Source organism: Gopherus evgoodei, chromosome 6 (genome assembly GCF_007399415.2).
Source record: "Gopherus evgoodei ecotype Sinaloan lineage chromosome 6, rGopEvg1_v1.p, whole genome shotgun sequence".
NCBI classification, from domain to species: Eukaryota; Metazoa; Chordata; order Testudines; family Testudinidae; genus Gopherus; species Gopherus evgoodei.
In genome coordinates this window covers 124,589,784-124,614,337 of record NC_044327.1, presented here as the reverse complement: position 1 = coordinate 124,614,337, position 24,554 = coordinate 124,589,784, and the positions used below count along the sequence as shown (strand labels likewise).

General features: G+C 45.4%; 1 protein-coding gene across 1 annotated transcript; it reads left to right on the top strand.

The window, feature by feature from the left end:
• Positions 1-1,866: 1,866 nt before the first annotated feature.
• Positions 1,867-17,129, top strand: LOC115653892 (urea transporter 2-like). The gene is made up of 7 exons (XM_030567646.1): positions 1,867-2,015; positions 3,159-3,287; positions 4,556-4,748; positions 5,383-5,530; positions 13,475-13,609; positions 15,301-15,350; positions 16,839-17,129. The coding sequence occupies exons 1-7, from the start codon at positions 1,882-1,884 to the stop codon at positions 17,037-17,039; spliced, it is 990 nt and encodes a 329-aa protein (XP_030423506.1). The 5' UTR covers positions 1,867-1,881; the 3' UTR covers positions 17,040-17,129.
• Positions 17,130-24,554: the final 7,425 nt, after the last annotated feature.

Sequence of the window (24,554 nt, the reverse complement as noted above, 5' to 3'; positions counted from 1 at the left end):
GGTATCAGCTACATTTTAGTGTAGATGCCTGCAGAGTTAGGTCAATGTATGCTGCCTTAGGTCAACCTAACTCTGTAGTGTAGACCAGGCCTGATACATTTCCTTCCTCCGTTCATTGCAAAAGAGTTCTGCTTTTTTCATTATATTTTCCTAGAGACTTGTTTTAACTTTACCTAAACTCCAGTGTGTAAATGAATGAGTAAGACTCTCACCACCATCTGCTATGCAACTTTGTGGACATCATAAAATAAGCCAGTTTGTACAAGTATATCCCAGTGTGCTTTATAATAGGGAACTCTGCCAACTGCACACTGGAGCAGTTAGCTTTTCCCATGCCAGATCTAACAGTTGTCCTAGAATGTGATAAATCTGAGATGGCTTTTCCATTCTGGCTGATACATGTCCCAGTTCTGCAATAATTGCTTAGGGCATTTTGAGAAAAGCAGAATCCCAGGATTGTTTGTGTCATTTACATTGCTTGTAAGGTGTTTGGAGGCAAGGATCGTCTTTTCATTGGCTTTGCTGTCCGTGGAGACTTAACCCATAGATATGTGTACAGCACCTAGAATAGCAGGGCCTCAATCCTCACTCGATGCCTAGATGCTAAGAGGGCCAGAGAAAATGCCTTTCAGTGAGGGACTTGAAGAGAGCCATCTGTTCAGCTTATCAAAAAAGAATAAGAGGCGCTTGCTGACAGCATCCTTCACAGGGAGAAAATATCGTGCTCTTAAGGGCTCTTTCAGCTGACAGAGAAAGGCAAAACAAGAACCGAAAGCTGGAAGCAGAAGTCAGACAAATTCAAATTAGAAATGAGACACAGGTTTTTAACAGTGAGGATGATTAGCCATTGGAACAACTTGCCAAGGGAAATGACGGCCTCTCCATCTCTTAATGTCTTTAAGCCAAGACTGGATGCCTTTCTGGAAGATGCTTTAGTGCAGGGGTAGGCAACCTATGGCACTCTGACTGCCCAGGTCCTGGCCACCAGTCCAGGGGGCTCTGCATTTTAATTTAATTTTAAATGAAGTGTCTTTAACATTTTTAAAACCTTATTTACTTTACATACAACAATAGTTTATTTCTATATTATAGACTTATAGAAAGAGACCTTCTAATAATGTTCATGTATTACTGGCACACAAAACCTTAAATTAGAGTGAATAAATGAAGACTTGGCACACCACTTCTGAAAGGTTGTCGACCCCCGCTTTAGTGAAATACATTGTTGAGCTCAGTACGGGGGGGCGGGGGGTAACTGGATGAAATCTTAAGGGCTGTGAAAGGATGTCAGACTAGATGTTCTAATGCATGGTTCTCAACCTTTCCAGACTACTCTACCCCTTTCTGGAACCTGATTTGTCTTGCGTACCCCCAAGTTTCACCTCACTTAAAAACGACTTGCTTACAAAATCAGACATAAAAGTGTCCCAGCACACTGTTACTGAAAAATGGCTTCCTTTCTCATTTTTACTAGGTAATTAAAAAGATTAATCAACTCGAATATAAATAATGTACTTTCATCTCAGCATAGAGCATATAGAGCAGTATAAACAAGCCACTGTCTGTATGAAATTTTAGTTTGTACTGATTTCACTAGCTTGTTGTAAAACTAGGCAAATATCTAGATGAGTTGATGTACTCCCTGGAAGACCTCTGTGTACCCCCAGGGATACACACACCCCGAGGGGTACACTTACCCCTGGTTGAGAACCACTGCTGTAATGGTCACTTCTGGCCTTAAAGTTTCTGAATCTATGCTACTGCGATACAAATAAAATAAGAATATCCCTCTGCCTCTTCATTCTGATGATCTTTCCTCTTTCAGATAAACCTCTAGTGTTTCAGTTTATTGACTGGGTTTTGCGAGGGACGTCCCAGTTGATGTGTGTCAATAACCCTCTCTGTGGGTTTCTCATGATTGCTGGATTCCTGGTCCAGAATCCCTGGTGGGCGCTCACGGGCTGTTTAGGAACATCTGTCTCAACTTTAGCAGCACTTCTTCTGAGTCAGGACAGGTATGTTTATCTCTGGGGATTGTTCTTGGTGCTGACCAAATTCACATTTGAACTATGATTACTTTGGCACTAACACTCTTTGACAGTGCTAAGCAAGCAGCAGAGCTTTAGCTCAAAGAACCTGGAATGAAGAATAGATATGGACTAAAATGCAAATCACAGAGCCAAATACTTCTACTCTTTGATTTCCAATTTGAACTCTGCAGAGATATCAGGTAAAAAATGACACTTTTTTTTAAAAAATGGTTATTGGTGGTGTTGTTTCACACCACTGATTCTGAGGCCACGTCTACACTACAGCATGAAATCGAAATTATTAAAACCGGTTTTATAAAACTGATTTTATAAAATTGATTTTACGCGTCCACACTAGGGCACATTAATTCGGTGGTGTGCGTCCGGGGTCCTAGGCTACCATCGATTTCTGGAGCGGTGCACTCTGGGTAGCTCAGTAAAAGAATGAGACCAATAACTTCGATTTCCGTCCACACTAACCCTAAATCGATATAGTAATATCGATTTTAGGGTTACTCCTCTTGTTGGGGAGGAGTACAGAAATCGATTTTAAGAGCCCTTAAAATCCATTTAAAGTGCCTTGTAGTGTGGACGGTTACAGGGTTAAATCGATTTAACGCTGTTTAAATTGATTTAACGCTGTATTGTGGACCAGGCCTGAAATAACTTTAGAAATCCGATTTATTCTTCTCTGTTTATGCTGTTGGTTTCCTTTTTATCATCTCAGCTTGGAACATTTCAGCTGGACTATAATTCCTACTGCATTAGGAAACGCAGTTACCACCAGTTTCTACTGGCATTTTTAAATTTATTTTTATGGAAATACTTAGGTAGGTTTTGGGTTTTGTAGCTGTAGATATTCCCGGTTAGAAAGGCCTCCAAACATGGACAATTACAAGCTAGCCTTGGGCAGATCAAGGTTTTGCTACAAGCCCCAGCAGTTTACTTGTCAGAATCACCACATTGATCATTGTTTTCCACTTCTTCAGACACAGAACTTCCATAAATTACCTTACAGCTCACATACTCTTTCACAGGGGCTTGAAGGGATGTTATTATCTGGACAGTGTAATTATGGTTTTCTAATACATTTTCAAGTGAACATAAAGACTCCTCTGTCTCCCATAGATCAGCCATAGAAACAGGACTCCATGGCTATAATGGGACCTTATTGGGATTACTCATAGCTGTGTTTTCTAACAAAGGAGACTATTATTGGTGGCTTCTGCTGCCTGTAGTTGTTACATCCATGGCATGGTAAGTTGCTCTTTGTTTTGTTTTTAATATGCAATCCTAAATATTTTCTATTCTTAGTTTGACTTTTTTACTTTTAATGACCCATATGTTATCTACTGTAGCTTACTTCCATTTTTAACTAATACGATTTGAAACAAAACAGTATTTACAGCTGGGCAAATAAAGCCAAAAATTTCTGCTAATGATTGTTCACTTTTTGAAACTTCAGCCATGTTTGTGCTCTTTTTCAGTTCACTTTCTTCAGAGGTCAACATGAGAGGCAATAAGACTCTTCTTAGGTCCACCCACAATCTAAGCTCTACTCACTTAAGATGTCAAATTATTACACCACTCACAGCAACTTGTGAAGATGTTCAATATATGATCACGTGTCCTCTGTGGGGTTTCACTAGGTATTGGGGGTTCAGGACTGCCCTTAGTAGAGCTTAGGTCCGGCACTGGATTTCTCAACTGAGTGGTGCATAGATGCCAATTCCAGTAGATTTTGCAGATCTCCACAATACGATCATCCCCTTCATTTCTTGAGAGGATTGTTCAACAGTGAATAGTGGGCTAGGTGACACTGAAATTATTACCATTAGCTTCTTGCTCTTATATTAATGAAATATAACTGAGCAAGGATCCAGCCATTAGCCGGACCCAAACCCTGCATCTGATTGACCCAGAAGTAGGGGCAAGTTCAGGATCTGAACTTTACAGCTCAGACCCATCTCTCTTTGTTTGCACAAGCTTACATTTGTAGGTTGAATGCTATTCCCGATGAAGTCAACGACAAAACTCCCATTGACTTCAGCAGAAGCAAGATCATCCCAGTATGTTTTAGAAAATGAATGGACATTGCAGCTAGTTAATTTAGAGATAAGGGCCAAATTCTCTAAGGTATTTAGGCACCTTCATCCCACCAGGAGTTAGATGCCTAAATATGTTTAAGGATCTGTGCCAAAGTACCATACTTTCTGCTGCTATGCTTACTGCTAGAGGCTGACCTGACTGGTGGTAAGTGACCACCTGCAATACCAGTCACTTCTAAGGACAAGGAAGGCTGTTTCTGTTCACTCTAGTCATTATAAACCCTAAAGGTAAAAAGAGGACACAGAAAACAACCCATATGTAACAGATGCCATCACAAGAGATGGACAGATAAATCTACAAAGAGGTTGTTCTCTTTTTGGGCTCAGCCAGTTTCAGGTGAAGATGTTTACCACCGCCCTCACTGGTATGTAGAATTTATCACTGCTATCTGAAAGATCTTGTTGTTCTCTTTTCAGCCCCATTCTTTCCAGTGCTTTAGACTCAGTCTTTAGTAAATGGGACCTTCCTGTTCTCACCTTGCCTTTCAATATTGCTGTGTCTCTTTACTTGGCTGCCACTGGACACTACAACCTCTTCTTCCCTACGACGCTCATTCAGCCTGTAACATCAGTGCCCAACATCACTTGGTCTGAAATCGAAGTGCCACTGGTAAGGTCCACTAAAGGCAGAATCATTCCACTCCACTGCAAATAGGGTCTGGGAAAGAAAGATATTAAATTCTGCATAATCCCAAAACATGGAGCACAGAACTACATTAAAGCGAACTGGAATAGGTTTGGCCGGTGCCAGGGAAGGTGCCAAACTGATGGCAAAGCAAACTGATGTCTAATATTTATCTACAGAAAAGGTGTATAGCATGGTCAGTGTGGCAAACCTCTTTATTATGGGGCCACAGCGCTGAATCGCTCCCACAATTGAAACAAAACCAGAAAACATTGAAATTCCCTATGCAAGGGCATTTAAAAAAATGCATTTATAATGTTACATCAAATAACATTTAAAACAAAAAGTCATTTCAAAACAAAAATTAAAACATTCCATTCCAATAAAGGGAAAGTTTCAATCTTATCAGAATACTTGTTCCCCCCACCCACTCCCAATGTTTTCCAAAATGAAATTTCATTGAAATTGACACATTCCTAGGAGAAATTTTCATTTTGGCAGAACAGCATTTTCCAACAGAAAATTAACTCTCAGAAAATTTCCAACTAACTCTAATAAAATATGCTACATCCCCTGTCATTAACTCTCGCATGTCATTTTTTTGTAATTGATTTTGCAGTTGCTAAAATCCATTCCGGTGGGAATCAGTCAGCTGTTTGGTTGTGACAATCCCTGGACTGGTGGCATTTTTCTGCTTGCTGTTTTTGTAGCATCACCACTCATCTGTTTATATGCTGCAGTTGGATCAGCAGTGGGCATGCTGGCAGGTATGATTTGTACTTTACCCTTAGATGCTCAGCTGGTGTAAACAGACAACATTCCACGGATTTAAGTGAAGCTCTGCCAGTTTATCCCACTGAGTGCCTGGTCCTACACCTTTAGAGCTGTTGGTTTTTTTAAAAAATCCTCCTATAGATCTACCAGCCTGATTTAACCAGCAGGGTTCTCTACCTGGTCTGACTATTTGCCAATTGTAATGCTCATAGAATATCAGGGTTGGAAGGGACTTCAGGAGGTCATCTAGTCCAACCCCCTGCTCAGGGCAGGACCAATTACCAGACAGATTTTTGCCCTAGCTCCCTAAGCGACCCCCTTAAGGATTGAAATCACAGCCCTTTGTTTAGCAGGCCAGTGATTAAACCACTGAGTTATCCCTCCCCACTCAACTCTCCTACTAGAGAATATCTCATGGTCTACAACACCTCTAAACACAAGTACTGATGTGATGACTGTCATTTTGGCTGACACCAGTATTGAACTGAGGTCTTGGGAGCGGAAAAACATGAGTTACTGAGCTTGGAGAAGTGAAGAGTCAAGTGGTGTAGCTGATGTATGTAACTGTAGAGATTACAGAGACCCAGGACGCCATCGTTGGTATGGATGCAAGACCCTCTTTATTTCCTGTTTACACAGACTCTTACCTTCTTACCATATGCCCCTCAGTAGCTATCCTGAGTTACGGCTCTAAACATTAACAATGAACAGCACAGTAACGGACTTGGCTCTTCTGTGGATCAGTTGCAGGCAGGGACACATAACACACGGGCAGGGAACAAGGGCTTGGGAAATGGAGACGCAGTTCGGTAAACAGCCTGTGTTTTCCAGGGGCAGATGAGCTGTGATCACTGAAATGCAGACATCTCTGGGGTGGGGCAGCAGATAGCTGCATAGCAGCAATGTTCAGAGTTCATATACCTGGAGTAGGAGGCAGCTTCCCTGTGATTGGACAGGTAGATAATAACACGAAGTGAATGGGGAACCTGTGTCCCAGTGCAGCCATGGCTGGATTTTAGGGGAGGGGACAGAATGGAATAACTGAAGGAGAAAGTGCTGAGGGATCTTTCATGACAATGTGGGACCAGTGAGCTGGTTATTTCTGATAGGCAACTCAGCACTTGCTGCAGCACAGCACCCTGCTGGGGCACTGGGGTCAGCACTGACTGAGGAGAGAGAACCTCCTGCTGTGTCCCCATCCCACTCTCTGCCACACAGGCCCAGCCACTGGGACCCCATTCTGCTCCCTTCAGCACAGCATAGGCACTAAGGTAGCACTGACTGTGACAGAAGTGCCCTACCCCACTCTCTGAAGCCTCTGCAGGCTTTCTGATGCCTTCTTTCTAAATTCTGCACATGCCAGAACCTGCTTAGCTTGAGAGATCCACGCCAGGGGAGTGCCTGCCTCTGAGAGCATGTGGTTGGCTTGGCTTGTAATCATTATTGCCAACTCTGAGTATATTTCCAGATGATGGGTTTGGAATTGCCCTAAGGTCCCTGAGTCACTTCATCAAAGTCACTTGGCAGTTGGGGTTCTTGTTATTTCTACTTGCCTAAGGTCACAGACAAATTAAGTAGTTAGGTCATATTACTCCTAAAGATTCACCATAGACTTCGGGTGAAGAGGAAGGGCAGGCTTTGTGGGCTGGGTTCGAGGAACATGGCTGAGCTGTGTGTAGTGGGGGAGCCTAAGGCTGGGATAGCATGGGGCTGTGGGTAAGCATTGAGGGGCACTGGCAGAGCTATGTGAGTAAGTAGAACTGAGGGCAGGAATAGCTATGTGGGTAAGTAGAACTGAGGGCAGGAATAGCAGGGGGCTGTATGTCAACGCTGAGGGGCATCGTTGGTGCTGGATGTGTTGGGGGAAGTCCAGCACTGGAATAACAGGGAAGTGGCATGCCAGCATTCAGGGGCATCAGCCAGGGCTGCTGGAACAATTTGTATGCGGGTGGGGGTGCTGAGAGCCGTTGAACCAACCTGGAAACCCTGTATATGACAGAAACCACTTCAAGCCAGGGGGTGCAGCAGCACCCCTAGTTCTGGCATCTATGGCATCAGCAGATCTGGTTGGGGGAGAGCTAAGGGCTGCAATACAGGGGAGGATGTGGTCAAGATTGAGGTGCATCAGCAGAGAGAAAGCCCAGGGCTGGAATAGCAGGAGGTTGCAGGTTAGGATTGAACAGGTGTCAGGTGCTTTTTTGCTTGGGGTACTTTATTTATCCCCATTCTGTTTATTCTCCTGTTGATCCAAACAAGCGGGGTCACTTTCCCTGCATGAGTGCCCTCTGAGAAAGTCCAGCTTGGGGAGATCCCCAGGCGAGAACTGAATCTGTCGCCTCTCAAACGCTCTTTAAGCCGGGAAGCTGTCGTCTCTCTGCACAGAGCAATGCTCAGTCCCCTGGCCCAACATCTGCCTGTAACCCAGTGAAGCCAAGCATGGCTTGGGATCTGCTCCTCACAGCCTCTGCCCTGCTTTGCCTTGTGCTGGGCCTGGGGGAAGTCTTGTGGAAGGGTGACACAGCTTGTGCCATGCAGAGACCTTAGGGCAGTTTTGACATCAGCTGGCTTGAACCCTAGGGAATGCAGAGAGATTCTGTTTCTATCCCACAGGGCTGAGCTGGCTGCAGGGGGCACTAGGGAGAAGGCTGTGTACAAATGTCTCTCCCCACCACATTCATCTGTCTGCCTACCTTCCTTGGTACTCCTGCATTGCACACTCAACCTGGGCTCTGACTGAGGTTTGAGCCCACACATCCCTTCTCTGTCCACACACAGCACTCTGACTCGGGTCAGCAAGCACATTGGATTCAGGTCCTAGGACCCTGCTAGGGAGATAGGTCAGAGCCCAACTGTCCACTGTGACTTGAGTCCAAGCTCTGTTATTTCGCAGCCTGGACACAACTCAAGCCATGGACCCAAGTCAGAAGGTCCATGTAAAGCACAGCTATGAGACCCAGGTCTACAATGTGGTATGTGTACTCCAAAACTGGATTGGTAATATGGATTCCGCAAGCCTGGGTTCCACAGAGCCAGCTTACAATGCAGTAAGAACATAGATTCATAGATCCTAGGACTGGAAGGGATCTCAAGAGGTCATTGAGTCCAGTCCCTTGCCCTCATGGCAGGAACAAATACTGTCTAGACCATCCCGGATAGACATTTATCTAACCTACTCTTAAATATCTCCAGAGATGGAGATTCCACAACCTCCCTAGGCAATTTATTCCAGTGTTTAACCACCCTGACAGGAACTTTTTCCTAATGTCCAATCTAAACCTCCCTTGCGGCAGTTTAAGCCCATTGCTTCTTGGTCTATCCTTAGAGGCTAAAGTGAACAAGTTTTCTCCTTCCTCCTTATGACACCCTTTTAGATGCCTGAAAACTGCTATCATGTCGCCTCTCAGTCTTCTCTTTTCCAAACTAAGCAAACCCAATTCTTTCAGCCTTCCTTCACAGGTCATGTTCTCAAGACCTTTAATCATTCTTGTTGCTCTTCTCTGGACCCTCTCCAATTTCTCCACATCTTTCTTGAAATGCGGTGCCCAGAACTGGACACAATACTCCAGTTGGGGCCTAACCAGCGCAGAGTAAAGCGGAAGAATGACTTCTCGTGTCTTGCTCACAACACACCTGTTAATGCATCCCAGAATCATGTTTGCTTTTTTTGCAACAGCATCACACTGTTGACTCATATTTAGCTTGTGGTCCACTATAACCCATAGATCCCTTTCTGCCATACTCCTTCCTAGACAGTCTCTTCCCATTCTGTATGTGTGAAACTGATAGTTCCTTCCTAAGTGGAGCACTTTGCATTTGTCTTTATTAAACTTCATCCTGTTTACCTCAGACTATTTCTCCAATTTGTCCAGATCATTTCGAATTATGACCCTATCCTCCAAAGCAGTTGCAATCCCTCCCAATTTGGTATCATCTGCAAACTTAATAAGCGTACTTTCTATGCCAATATCTAAGTCGTTGATGAAGATATTGAACAGAGCTGGTCCCAAAACAAACCCCTTGGAACCCCGCTTGTTATACCTTTTCAGCAGGATTGGGAACCATTAATAACTACTCTCTGAATATGGTTATCCATACCCTCTATGTCCTTTCCAAATCCCACCCCAAAGTGGGTCCTTCAATGCCACTGGCTGTGCATTCTGGTGTGCATTCTGTGTATTCCAATGTGAGTCTGAGACACACCCTTATATGCCCTGATTTACATACGCACACCCAGGGTCATCAGCAGGGAGCAGAACCTGGGGACCTTCAGCACCACAGCAGAGACCTCTGTCACTTGAATTAAAGAGAGACCTCTGTTAGCGAGCAGCGGTGGTAGGGCTGTTATCTCATAGACTCTAGGACTGGAAGGGACCTCGAGAGGTCATCGAGTCCAGTCCCCTGCCCTCATGGCAGGACCAAATACTGTCTAGACCATCCCTAATAGACATTTATCTAACCTACTCTTAAATATCTCCAGAGATGGAGATTCCACAACCTCCCTAGGCAATTTATTCCAGTGTTTAACTACCCTGACAGTTAGGAACTTTTTCCTAATGTCCAACCTAAATCTCCCTTGCTGCAGTTTAAGCCCATTGCTTCTTGTTCTATCATTGGAGGCTAAGGTGAACAAGTTTTCTCCCTCCTCCTGATGACACCCTTTTAGATACCTGAAAACTGCTATCAGGTCCCCTCTCAGTCTTCTCTTTTCCAAACTAAACAAACCCAATTCCTTCAGCCTTCCTTCATAGGTCATGTTCTCAAGACCTTTAATCATTCTAGTTGCTCTTCTCTGGACCCTCTCCAGAGGGTCTGATGAGGAGCAGTCACTGGGAGGGGGACTGGGTGTGTCCGTGCTCACATACACAAACACGCTAGACGGGTAGAGGATTCTGTGTGTTTGTAATAATCATCCTACCCACTAGAGGGGTGTGGGTGTGAGGATGGGTGTGTCCAATGCTAGCTGCTAGAGGGCTCTGTGTGCCTATATTGCCCAACCTTAGTGCTGACATCTTCACCCGAATCCCAGTACTGACACACCAGCCTTAACAATGATTCCCTCACCCATTCCCCACTCTAACCCCACCCTCTAGTGCTAGTGCCCGAACTAGGGTTGCCAGGCATCCAGTTTTCAACAGAACACCTGGTCGAAAAGGGATGCTCCCCAGCCCAGTGAAAATGAACAAGTGAGGGTGGAGGAGCGTGAGCGACAGAGGGAGCAGGAAAGATGGAGTGAGCAGGGAGGGGTCTTGGAGAAGGGGCATGGCAAGGGTGTTCAGTCAGAAAGTTGGCAACCCTAGACCAAACCCTGTCGCAGAACTATGACCCCATTACTCCCATGCTGATGCCTGGACATTAATGCTAGACTTCTAACCCTAAGGGTGCCTCTCCATTGCAACTAGGGTGTGCATGGCAGCTTCAGTAGCCGTACTCATGCTGTTACACCTATTCAGCTATAAGGTTTCAACACAACAGTTATACTTTCATATTTCAGGACACATGTCAAAACATGTTCCCCTCTGATCTTCTCGCTGAGCTGACATCTCAGTCTTAATTGTGTGGTCATGGTACTGTAGGGTGTATTACCTGGCCTCTTCAGAGCTTGAGAAAAAATGCACCAGCTCAGTTCTTTCAAACACTTCAGAACTCTGCCAGCAAACAAAGTCTGGGGATCTCCACAGCTAACAGCATTCTAGCCCTTGGGTCAATTGCAGACTGCTCCTCGTAGGGTATGTCCACACTGCAATTAAAAACAGCAGGTCCATGTCAGCTGACTCAGGCTCTTGGGGCTTGGGCTAAGGGGCTGCTTAATTGCAATGTAGACATTTGACTCCAGCTCTCAGATCCCATGAGTTTCCCTGCCTTGGTCTCTGCACAAGTGCAGATACAGTATCCAGCTAACAGCCATGTTCCCTCTCCATTGCTTCTCTCCCTTTCTTTGTGCCAAAGCCAAATGCCGCAGTATAAGGCATGCATGTTACATCAACACCAGTGACCATTAGTCTCATAAATGGTTAATTGAGCCATCAAGAGATGCACACACCTGAACTGGGTAACTCTATGATCTTCATGCTCCAACCCTTGTTTTTCCTTCCATCCCATCCTTATTGTTTGTTACCTCTTGGCGTTGTGGCATGTCTAAAAGTCAGGCCCCAATCTTGCACACACTAATACCAGCATGGAAGCCCACTGACTACATGATCTGACTTAGGGCTTGGCTCACCCTTACCTTATAATTTGCATAGATAGTGACTCCTGCGCTTCCCAGACCAGATATCTCCTTCTGCACAGCTTTTTACACTCACTTTTCCCTGGGGCAAATCACCAACCTGTTACTAGAGTTCTGTATAAAATATGTCTACACTACCCGGATCGGTGGGTAGTGATCAATCTGTTGGGGATCGATTTTATCACGGTTAGTGTAGACGTGATAAAATCTATCCCCGATCGCTCTGCCTTCAATTCCGGAACTCCACCACAGTGAGAGGCGGAAGCGGAGTCAAGGGGGAGCGGCAGCAGTCAACTCGCCGCCGTCCTCATGGCCAGATAAATCGACCTAAGATACGCCAATTTCTGCTACGCTATTCGAGTAGCTGAAGTTGCATAACTTAGATCAACTCCCCCTACAGTGTAGACCTAGCCAAAGACAGGCATATACATAGGCATACATGGCAGATAGCTAATGTAAAAAGTGCCATCTACCAGCATGGAAGGTTAGGTAACATTGCTCACCAATTTGTAGGTTCAATTAAGCCGTTGCTGTTGCACACTGTGAAAGGGTTCCCACGTGCAAGCGGCATGGAGCTGCTCAGGTCTTTGGTGCTCAGAAAACCTGTGATCAGCAGAAATGCTTCCTTGGAACAAAGGCAAAAATTACAAACATCAGCCACAACTCTCGCTTTCCCCTACCCAATGGTAATAAAACAATTAACAGCTGGTTTTAAAAATCCTCCTACAGAGTTTGCAACCCATATATTGCAGCATTCTATTCTATTGTATTCTGTATAGGTTCTTATATCACCCTCACTGCTGTAGTATCTGCACATCTTCCAGTAATGCATTAAGTGACATGGCTAATATCTCACATATAATTCAGCTCTCCCCGCCTCCCTCCCTCCTGGGGGGAGAACTGTGTGTGAAGTGCAGTTTGGTTTTGTAAATGTCCACGCTGCTCTACGTTGGTGTTAGAGAAGGCTGGTCAAAGAACTACACCTTTGGATTTTAAGCTGGTGATGTCAGAGATGGAATTAATGATTGTCCTTAGCTCCTCTGCTCATATTTAACCTCTCTAACCACTCAGTGACAGACTTGAAAGTGGCAATTTTGCAACGAAAAAACTTCAAAAACAGACTCCAAAGAGAGACTGCTGAACTCGAATATGCAAATTAGATACAATTAACTCAGGCCTAAACAGAGACTGGGAATGGTTGGGTCATTACACTAATTGAATCTATTTCCCTATGTTAAGTTTTCCTCATACCTTCTATGAGTCATCTTAATTATCACTTCAAAAGTTTTTTTTCTCCTGCTGAGGATAACTCATCTCAATTGATTAGACTCTTCCTGTTGATATGCGTGCTTCCACCTTTTCATGTTCTCTGTATGTATAAATGTCTCCTGTCTGTGTGTTCCATTCTGTGCATCTGAAGAAGTGAGCTGTAGCTCACGAAAGCTCATGCTGAAATAAATTTGTTAGTCTCTCAGGTGCCACAAGTACTCCTGTTCTTTTTAAAGTGAGGCTGATCATCAATCTATTTTAATTACCTATGCCATGTGTAGTGCAAAGAGTAAACGTGCAGGAGAAAGGGTGGCAGGCCGTTAGAAGTTTGAATGCTCTGAATGTCAGCACTAGTAACAAAGAGAAAGAAACCACTTCTGTTAATAACGAGTGATTTTTTTTTAATGCAAGTTTCCCTTGATGTGTCTCCCTTCCTTTACAGGCTTAACTGCTGCAGCACCCTTTGCTGAGATCTACTCTGGCTTTTGGGGCTACAACAGCGTCCTCTCCTGCATTGCAATAGGAGGCATTTTCTACGCTCCTGCATGGCAGACCCATTTGCTAGCAGTGGCCTGCGGTATGCCTGCTACCATCCTTCATTTTAAATGCACCTAGCGCTTCTGAAAGATGCTAGATGTGTGACTAGGGTGACCAGATGTCCCAATTTTATAGGGAAAGTCCCAATTTGGGGGTCTTTTTTCTTATATAGGTTCCTATAATCCCCACCCCCACCCCTTTTCCCAATTTTTTACATTTGCTGTCTGGTCGCCCTGTGTGTGACCCCAGAGTATGATTGATTAGCTAGGGTTAAAACATGCCATTTGGGCACCAACCTATATTTTTCAGGGGGGAGGGAAGATCCACACAGTGAAAAGTCACCTCAGGGAGAGACCATGCTTCAGGGAAGTTCAATCTCATCCCAAGCTTCCCACTGCACAGGGTGCATGTGCACAGCAGCCTGTTCCCACAATATGCCAGTCATGCTCCATGAGCAGCGCTGGTCAGAAAATAGGGGGTTTTCCTCAGAAAATGTTGACTTTTCAGTGAAATATCAAAATATATTTTGTCCAAAACCTGAAATATTTTAATTCAAAATGGCACCACCATGCCCCATGGGAATTGCAGCTTAGTTGCCTCATGCTCTATAGGCCTGGACTACATGTCCCATGAGGCACCACTTTCTCCCATGTTGGTGAGGGGAGAAAGTGAATCAGAGGGGTCATGACACTTCATGGAAGACATAGTCACTGCGAGAGGAGAATGGGAGCAAAAGGCACCCACACTACGGCTTCCATTAGGCATAGCAGCGCCATTCTGAATGAAAACATTTCCATTTTCAGTGAAAACTGTAAACTTTTCTAATTTTAGGCATTCCATTTTTCAACGAAGTGTCGAAATTTCCCATACAGAGCAGGTGCTCTTCACAAAAAAATCAACTGAATCAAAACCCCAAATTTCTTTTGGAAAACACTTTCGACAGGAAATTTTCAATACAGGAAATTTTATCTATACAGGATGTAGAGAGAAGGGGCAGATCTATGAGCCTCCCTCCTCATCCCCTTTGAGAGAAATTCATACACAGAGCAGTTTTAAACCAGTTTTTCATTCTGTAAGCTCCCTTTCGTGCTCACACACAATATGGCAGGATGCAAGGTAGGCACAGGAATGTGTCTTCCATCAGTGATTAATAGAAATTACGGGCACAATGCAGGAATCACTAGGTGACACTCTATGGCCTGTTATGTAGAAAGTCTGACTAGATGAACATAATGGTCCCTTCTGGCCTTAGGCTATGTCTACACTACAGCCTATGTTGGCAAAACCTATGTCACTCAGGGGTGTGAATATTCAGCCCCCTGAGCCACATAAGTGACACCCACATAAGCACTCGTGTGCACAGTACTATGTTGCCAGGAGAGTTTCTCCTGCTGATATAGATTCTGCCACGTCCAGTGGTGGGTATTTTTAAGCAAACGGGAGAAGTCTCTCCTGTCGGCATAGAGCGTCCTCACTGGATGTGCTGCAGCAGCGCTGCTGTATCGGTACAGCTGGGCTCCTGCCGCATTACGTATAGACAAACCCCTTAAAATCTCTGAATACCAAACATTTGTGCCTGGCATTGATCCATAGAAAAAACAAGGATGCGTATCTGTGTATTTATAAGGAGATGCAATCAGGGGATCTGGGATTGTGGTGTAATTTTTGCTAGCTATCTAATGCTGCAAGCAAACACATTTTAACCTGAAGTTTCCTTTGTCCTTTTCACAGCCTTCTTTTGTGCCTATCTGGGAGCAGCACTTGCTAATTCCCTCTCTGTGGTAGGTATTTTTTTAGAGTTGTTTTCTAATTTTCAGTTCCCAGGACTGTTCTGAGGCTGCCAACAAGTATGAGATATGGACACTAGAGAGGCAAGGTGGGTGAGGTAATATCTTTTATTGAAACAACTTCTGTTGGTGAGAGACAAGCTTCTGAGCCACACAGAGCTCTTCTTCAGGTCTGGGAAAGGTACTGAGGGCAGGTCTACACTTAAACACTGCATCGGCACAGCTACAACACTTTAATGAAGGCCATCTAAGCCAAGCTTCTCCCACTGCTTCTCTAAGCTAATCCTCCTCCACGCAAGGTGGTAGCTATGCCAAGAGAACAGGGCCGGCTCCAGGCACCAGCTCAGCAAGCAGGTTCTTGAGGCGGCCAAGGAGAAGGCGCGGCACGTCGGGCTCTTCGGTGGCAATTCGGCGGTGGGTCCCTCAGTTCCTCTCGGAGGGAAGGACCTGCCGCCAAAGTGTCACCGAAGAAGAAAGAGGCGTAGTGGAGCTGCCGCCGATCGCGATCACAGCTTTTTCTTTTTTCTTTTTTTTTCACCGCTTGGGGTGGCAAAATCCCTGGAGCCAGCCCTGCAAGAGAAGATATTCTCCTGCCAACATAGCACTGTCTACACTGGCACTTAGGTTGGTATAACAGTGTCATTCAGGAACTTGGATTATTCAAACCCTGGAGCAACATAGGTATACCCAAGTAATTTTGTAGTGTAGACAGGGCCGGCTCCAGGTTTTCTGCTGCCCCAAGTGGCAAAAAAAAAAAAAAAAAGCCAATTGGCAGCACTTTGGCGGCAGGTCACTCGTGCCACTCCATTCTTCGGCGGCACTTCAGCGACAGCTCAAAGAGGAAGAGAGGTACTCAGGGACCTGCTACCGAATTCCCGCCGAAGACCCGGCCGTGCCACCCCAATAGCAGACGGAGTGCTGCCCCTTTGTAATGGCCACCTGAAGCACTGGCTTCCTTAGCTGGTGCCTGGAGCCTGCCCTGAGTGAAGACCAGGGCTCAGAGTGTCACCACTAAATACAAGTTCAAATAGATAGTTTAGCATAAGTATTTATCGCATATTCTAAGGGTCTAGTCAAGGTGAAGTGGCCTGTTAGCACTCCTGAAGTCATAGGACAAAATGGGGGTTAGTGAGTTGGAGATTGTTGTAATAAGCCATAAATCCAGTTTCATACAACGTGGGAACACAAGTCTATTAGGAGCTGGATGAGACAGCCAACTCATTTCACATTGGACACTGAGCAGCCGTTTGGACAAGAGAATCCTAAGGCTCTGTAGCCCATCATATAACCTGTATGCTATAGTCTGTGTGTGTGTGCGCACGCACGCACACACACCTCCCTCCCTCCCTATCTACCTATTTAACAACAGGCTTGTTTTGAAGCTCCATGATTCTTTGCTTTACATCTATCTAAGGTTGAAGAATTAAGAAAATAGAATGGTCAAAATTGTGAGTGGAATGATCAAGATCCTTTTTCTTTCAGTTTGGAATACCAGCCTGCACCTGGCCTTTCTGCTTCTCCACATTTCTCTTCCTGCTACTAACTACAGACAACTCTGCCATCTACAAGCTGCCACTCTGCAAAGTCACTTACCCAGAAGCCAACCGTGTCTATTACCTGGCAGTGGAAAGAAACAGGAAGGCAACAGTGATGACAAAACAGCAGTCTAACATGGCTTCCTAATGCAGTTTCATAGCTCTACTCCCAATATGTGAACTAAATCCTCCTTGGGACATTTGTAAACAAAACAATACTGCATTTTGTTTACTGAAGATGATGATTTTCTTTTGTGTATCATGAAATGGATGTACTGTAAGTTCTGAATTGTAATGGATTTCATTTTAGAATTAAGCTGTCTTGCTGTTCACTGAGCCTTTACACGCTCATTTCCTATAACATGGAGAGCGGTAAGAATGGTTGAGTTATTGGAATGCTGATTAGCTGCTGACCCAGAACGTTCGGTCTGCGTCATGCATGGAGATAGGTGATGCTGGATGGATCTGTACTAGGTTGAGATTAGCTTTTGTGGGTGCAAGCATTTGGGCATAGAAATGGCTGAAATAGCCCAAAGATCCACTCTCAGGGGATGATGTAAAGCTCCTGCCTTTCTGAGGTAGAGCAGTAAAATAGAAAATCTTTCCTCGAACCAAAAGGACAGGGGTGATGCTGTCTGATTGAATATGACCATTTGTATTATTGATATTGCTAGTTATGCAGTTGCAGCAAATCTTGTACAAAGTATGTCATGTAAGGTGTCAATGGAAAAGTTATGATCTTCTAAGTATGAATACCCTGTTTATATGCATGCATCAGTGCCTTAACAAGGGCGAGGCACTTGCCTCAGGCGTGCAAAGCTGAGAGGTGCAGCTCTACCGCAATTGGCGATGCTTCAGCGGTAGCTCTACCACTGTCGCTTCTTCAGCGGCAATTCGGCTGCCGGTCCTTCTCTCTGAGAGGGTGTCATAAACAGATAGCTAAGGGTTAATGTCTCTTTCACCTGAAACACCTGACCAGAGAACCAATCAGGAAACCGGATTTTTTTTCAACTTTGGGTGGAGGGAATTGTGTGTCTGAGTCTTTTGTCTGTCTGCCTGCTGTCTCTGAGCTTTGGAGAAGTAGCTCTGTTTTCTAATCTTCTGTTTCTAAGTGTAAGGACAAAGAGATCAGATAGTAAGTTATATGGTTTCTTTTCTTTGGTATTTGCATGAATATAAGTGCTGGAGTGCTTTGATTTGTCTTCTTTTTGAATAAGGCTGTTTATTCAATATTCTTTTAAGCAATTGACCCTGTGTTGTATCATCTTAATACAGAGAGACTATTTGTATTTTTTCTTACTTTTTTATATAAAGCTTTCTTTTAAGACCTGTTGGAGTTTTTCTTTACTTCAGGGAAATTGATTCTGTACTCACCAGGGAATTGGTGGGAGGAAGAAATCAGGGGAGGTCTGTGTGTGTTGAATTGGCTAGCCTGATTTTGCATTCCCTCTGGGGAATAGGAAAGTCCTTTTTGTTCCCAGGACTGGGGAACGGAGAGGGGGAATCACTCTGTGTAGTTTCACAGAGCTTGTGTCTGTGTATCTCTCCAGGAGCACCTGGAGGGGGAAGGGAAACAGGATTATTTCCCTTTGTTGTGAGACTCAAGGGATTTGGGTCTTGGGGTCCCCAGGGAAGGTGTTTCAGGGGGACCAGAGTGCCCCAAAACACTCTAATTTTTTGGGTGGTGGCAGCAAGTACCAGGTCCAAGCTGGTAACTAAGCTTGGAGGTTTTCATGCTAACCCCCATATTTTGGACGCTAAGGTCCAGATCTGGGACTAAGGTTATAACAGAGGGACTCAGGGACCCACCGCCGAATTGCCACCGAAGAATGAATGAAGCAGCGGTGGCAATTCAGCGGCAGGTCCTTCCCTACGACAGGGACTCAGGGACCCTCAGCTGAATTGCTGCCGAAGAGCCTGGAGCCGGCCCTTACCTCAGGTGCAAAAATTCCTTGTTATGGCTCTGGCGTGTATCATCTTTGTATTTGAAGTTGTGAACATTGGCTGTGTACTGGCATTATACACATGGATTGTATTCCTGGGTAACACCCACCTGGTAAAATTTACATTAAGGCCAGACAGCTATGTATTGAGGGCCCATCGAGAACACTTAGCTCTCATAGTGGCCCATAGAAGAAACTCATTCTACCCAGATAGCTCTTCCTGTGGATACCTCAGACTCCAAAGGACCAATGGCCATCCCTTGTGAGTCTCAAGCCATGTTAGGACATGTGATATGCTCATGTGACTCTGGACTTCATCTTGGGCCAGTAACTTTCCACAAACAAAGGCTGTGAGCTTTGTTTGAGACAGTAAATTTCCAGATACATGGCAGAAGATACAAATGACCCCTGAGATATCTCCATTTTGCCTCTTTTTCCTGTCCTGATTCTATGGATGTACAACAAAAAGGAGCATTTTGAACTATGAACTGAGGATCTTCTTACCAGAGAGACTTTACAAGCCTGCTACAAACCTGATGTAACAACTTTGCAATCATTTTTATGTATCTGGTCTATTAACCATTACCAACTCTCTTCCTTTTTTATTAAACCTTTAGTTTTTAGCAGCAAAGAATCCTGTGGCACCTTATAGACTAAAAATAAACTATATTTGATTAAATTTGTTTTTAGTTACCACTCACCATAGAGTCCAGTGTCTGGCTGGTGAGTCAAGAGCTAGAATACCTAAGGAGACTGCATTTTTGGCTTCTTGTTAACCAGTGTGGTGAGACAGACGTTAACTTTTGTTACTGGTTTGGTATAATCTAATGCTAGAATAACCACCAGTTTGAGGTGAGTCTGCCCTATTTCTCAGCAGTTTGTCCTGAATTTGGCATTCTCAGCTGTAATCCACCGAGGCTCTGTGATGAGGGGCATTGAATTCGCAATTCGGAGTCACTTGAGTTGGTGTTTCTGGTTCGGTCCCATTCTTAAGTAAAAAAACCCAGCTCCACATGGTTCCACTTTGTAGCCCAGTGGGCGATCTTACCTGTATTAAATACTCATTGCTTTGTTATTCTGCTTTATTATATTTAGTAGTAAAACAAGGATCCTACAGGCTTTCATCTGTAAGATTTGGCTTTAGCGGATAGTGTGAGACTTGAGGTCTATAACCTTTGGAATAGATACATTTAAGTAACTCCTGAGTTATAGGGAATGGAAAGTAGCATGCAAGAGGGGGAATTTTGTCCAGAATACCAACATCAGCCATGCACAGAACATAGCTGACACCAGTATCTGGAAGGTTCCAAACAGAACGTCAGACTGCAAAGGGGCCATGTCCACCAATTGACGTGTATGCTAATAGGGTGACATCATACATATACTAACCTATAGAAAACTGACAACTTAAGGGGAGGAAATACAAATAAGGACCTCTATTGAATATACATTGGACATGGTAGATCAGCATAACCTACTATAAAAAGTAATGTCCCAGGGATAGCAAGGAGGGAGATGTAGACCCTGGGAGGGGCCAAAATAATGGCCACCTGGGAAGATGAGGACGGTGACAGTAATAAAAAAGATCTGGGTTAACATTCCAGGGTGTAAGTATGGCCATCCAAATGTACTTTCTGTATTCTCTCTGTCCGCTTTGTTAAGTTTGTGTGTGTATAAGTTCGCTAAATTATTAATAAATCATATCTTTATAAAGAGTTCCTATCATGTAAGTATCAGAGGGGTAGCTGTGTTAGTCTGGATCTGTAAAAAGCAGCAAAGAGTCCTGTGGCACCTTATACACTAATAAATGTATTGGAGCATAAACTTTCGTGGGTGAATACCCACTTCGTCAGATGCATCATACATCCGACGAAGTGGGTATTCACCCACGAAAGCTCATGCTCCAATACATTTGTTAGTCTATAAGGTGTCATAGGACTCTTTGTTGCTTTTTATAATGTAAGTGTTGCACCTGTGCGCGTCGGGGTTCCAAAATTATATGGTAATTTTACAATAATCTAACTTGGCCTAATCTTGGGACAACATCCAGTTAATCCTCAAATTCCAACTGTATACACCCAACTTTGTATACACCCAATTATATACACCCAACTTTGGGTCAGGCTACAGATGGCACCCCAGATGGGACTTTTGGTGTTTCCACTCTGTGTTTGGGGATGTTTGAATCTGGTGTTTTTGTTCTGGCTCATCTAGAGCTTCGAGTGACTGGGATAATGGGCATCCTGAAGATTCTGACTAGAGCAAAGGAGAATGACATTAACAAACACTGTCTCCTGAGATTAGCATTCCTGAAATGAAGACATGCCTGATCTGAGGACCTAGTCGCATTGGTTGAGCTGGTCCTCAGTCACAGACAGCCAAAAAAGGAATGTGAAGAACAGGGGATTTTAAGGCATCTGAGGGAAAGCAGCACTATATCCAGGCCCCATGCATTCCAGCCACACAGCTTTTACCTCATGCAGTAGAAGCTCGTGCACTAAACTCCAGAGGTCCAAAGTTTGATCCTGCCCACCAACGACTGGGGTCTGTCGGTGTTATAAACACGCACACAGCGGAAGAATACAATGAATACTGGAAAGGGAAATATTTATTTACAGAGGGATGAATGGAGAAAAACAACAGGAGGAAGGATGGGGTGGTTGGTAAAACAGGGTTACATTCACCACAAGGTCTGAAAAGGTAGACACTGAGCAATGCATCTGCACTCAGAGTTCAGGAGTCCTCCATAAAGTCCCAGTCCAGTGGTGTGTCTTGGGTGCTCCTGGTCATCTTCAGCGCCAGGAATCTTTCCCCAACAAACCCCTCCATTGCCCTCTTCTACTGTTCTCTGCAAAGCCACACACGACAACCTTCCCACTAGCTACAGCCTCTCTCTTTAATCCTAGTGCAAAGTCACAAGCCCCAGTATTCATGGTCCCATATAGCACTGGACAGCTGTGATAGTGGGTCCAGCTCCGGTCTGTCATTCTTGGGTGATTCCTCTCTGGCACGGTGCTCCTCCTGGCTCCAGTCCTGGAGTGATCCTGTCGGTCACTATGTCCCTCCCAGGTAGGGTTACGGCCTTTGAAATGCAAAAATACCCAGCACGTCCACCCTCCTCAAGGCAAGTCCAAGGCAACCCAAACCACAAGGCAACTCCTCAACCCCTATCTTCAACAGCCACTTAGAGTACCTAGAGAGATAGCATATGTAGATAAGATTGACCACATCAATGATAACTCACCGGGGTATGTTTTATCAGCACATTTTGCCATCTAGGCTTTGTAGTCTGGTTTGTTTAACCAGTTGTGACTGAATGGGCTGTTTCTCATGCAAGCTTTTTTTCCAGGGGTCTAGTAGGATCACTGGCACCATAGCACTGCTCTTCTATTATTTAATATGCCTTGCACATTTTCTCACACTCACATGACCCTCTCTCACCACACATGCAGTGTGCCTGCCTGTTGTTGGGCAGCCAGCTGCTGTATTTTCAACCGTTTTGATCTGGTTCTCACTTAAACTGTGGAAGTAGGAACTGCAGCATCTTTAGCTGGACACAGAAGCTTTTAACATTAGCAGTCTCAGTGTATTGTGATAATAACGCAAATCCTTACACCCACATTAAAAAAAACTGCAGAGTAAGTAATTTTCCTTGCAATGGCAAATCCAGAATAAAACCAGCTACACACACACACACTCTCTCTTTTTCTCTCTAAAAAGCAGCACTTCCCTCATGGTTTAAATGGGCCATGCTCGCTAAACCTCCAAAGGGTTACAGAAACAGTCATCCATGGGGAAATCCTGTCACCAGTCCCAGAGCAGGTGTTCTCTGCTTGGCTTGCTGTCTTTAGAAGGTGCAGAGAAAGCAGAACTGAGGCCTAGATCCTCAAAGGGCTTTAGTCACCTATTTGAGGATCTGGGCCAATGTTTAAGTCCCTACCAAATTCGCGTCTGTGAAATCTGGTCTCCCCTGTGAAATCTGGTCTTTTGTGTGTGTTTACCCGACACTATGCAGATTTCAAGGGGGAGACGAGCGTTTCTGCAACTGGAGGTCCCAATGCAAGAGAGTCACAGAGGGATCACAAGGTTATTGTAGGGGGTGGGGGGTTGTGGCATTATCACTCTTACTTCTGCCTTGCCTTCGGAGCTGGGAGACCGGTTCTGAAGACAGCAGCTGTCGGCTGGGCGCTCAGTTTTGAAGGCAGCATCCCACCAACTGCAGAGCAGAAGTAATGGTGGCAATACCATATCATGACATCCTTACTTCTGCGCTGCTGCCTTCAGGGCTGGGCAGCCAAAGAGCGGCAGCTGCTGAATGAGGGCCCAGCTCTGCCGGCAGCAGCCCAGAAGTAAGGGTGACACTCCCGTACCGTACCATACCATACCAGGCCATCCTTACTTTTGAGTTGTTGCTGGTGGTGGCGCTGCCTTCAGAGCTGGGCTCCCGACCAGCAGCTGCTCCTTTCCTGTTGCCCAACTCTGAAGGCTCTGCACCAGCAGCAGTGCAGAAGTAAAGGTGGCAGTATGGTGATCTTCCTGTAATAACTTTGTGATTTCCCTCCCCCCAAAAAACCCTCTTTCGGGTCAGGACCCCCCCTCCATGGTTACACCACCGTGAAATTTCAGATTTAAACTTCTGAAATCACGAAATTTACTATTTTAAAAATTCTATTACCATGACATTGACCAAAATGTATTGTGACTCTACCTATGCATTGAGATCTTAGCCTAACCAAGGGGGCACATTGACTCAGACAAGACCAACCCCATGTAAATTGTCTTTGGAAGGTGTAAGGAGGACTCAGACCCCTATGTTTCTGCTACACCAGTCCCCCACCCTCCCATTAGCTGCTTGTCCTGCTGTCCCATCTCTTTGAGGAGTAAATTGCTCACAGCTGGGCCAACAAACAGCCATTCACACTCATTGGGCCCCTACATCACTTAGCCCTGGTCTACACTGCAGAGTGAGGGTGATGCAGCTGTGGGACTCTGGGGGTGGACTTTAACCCCACCCCTGTTTCAGCAGAAGGCTCAAACCGTGGGCTTGAGCCCCCACCCACCGCAGCTTCAGCTGCAGGGCTCCTGGGGCTGCCTTAACCCCCTGCAATTCCCCTCTCAGCTCTAGTCGCAGGGCTCCTGGGGCAGGGTTAACCCCCTTCCGTTCCCCTCCCGGCTCCAGCTGTGGGGCTCTGGCTCTGGCAGCAGGGCTTCTGACGGCGCCATGGTCAAGAGGTAAGGAGCGGGGTGAGTCAGAAACAACGGAAGGTCCCTCAAACTGGGGGGGGCACTGGTACCTGACCTGTTCCGCTCCCCTGCATAACCGTTTCTACCTGAGGCCATACTTCCCACACCACTCATTCCCCCAAGGCCCCACATCCGCACTGCCACTTCCCCCAAGGGCCCATGCCTGCACTGCCACTTCTCCCCAAGGCCCCACACCCACACTGCCACTTCCCCCCAAGGCTCCATGCCTGCACTGCCTCTCCTCCCCAAGGCCCCATGCCCTCACTGCCACCTCCCCCCAAGGCAACACGCCCGCACTGCCACTTCCCCCCAAGGCCCCACGCCCACACTGCCACTTCCCCCCAAAGCCCCACGCCCGCACTGCCACTTCCCCTCAAGGCTCCATGCCTGCACTGCCACTCCCCCCCCAAGGCCCCATGCCTGCACTGCCTCTCCCCCCCAAGACCCCACGCCCTCACTGCCACCTCCCCCCAAGA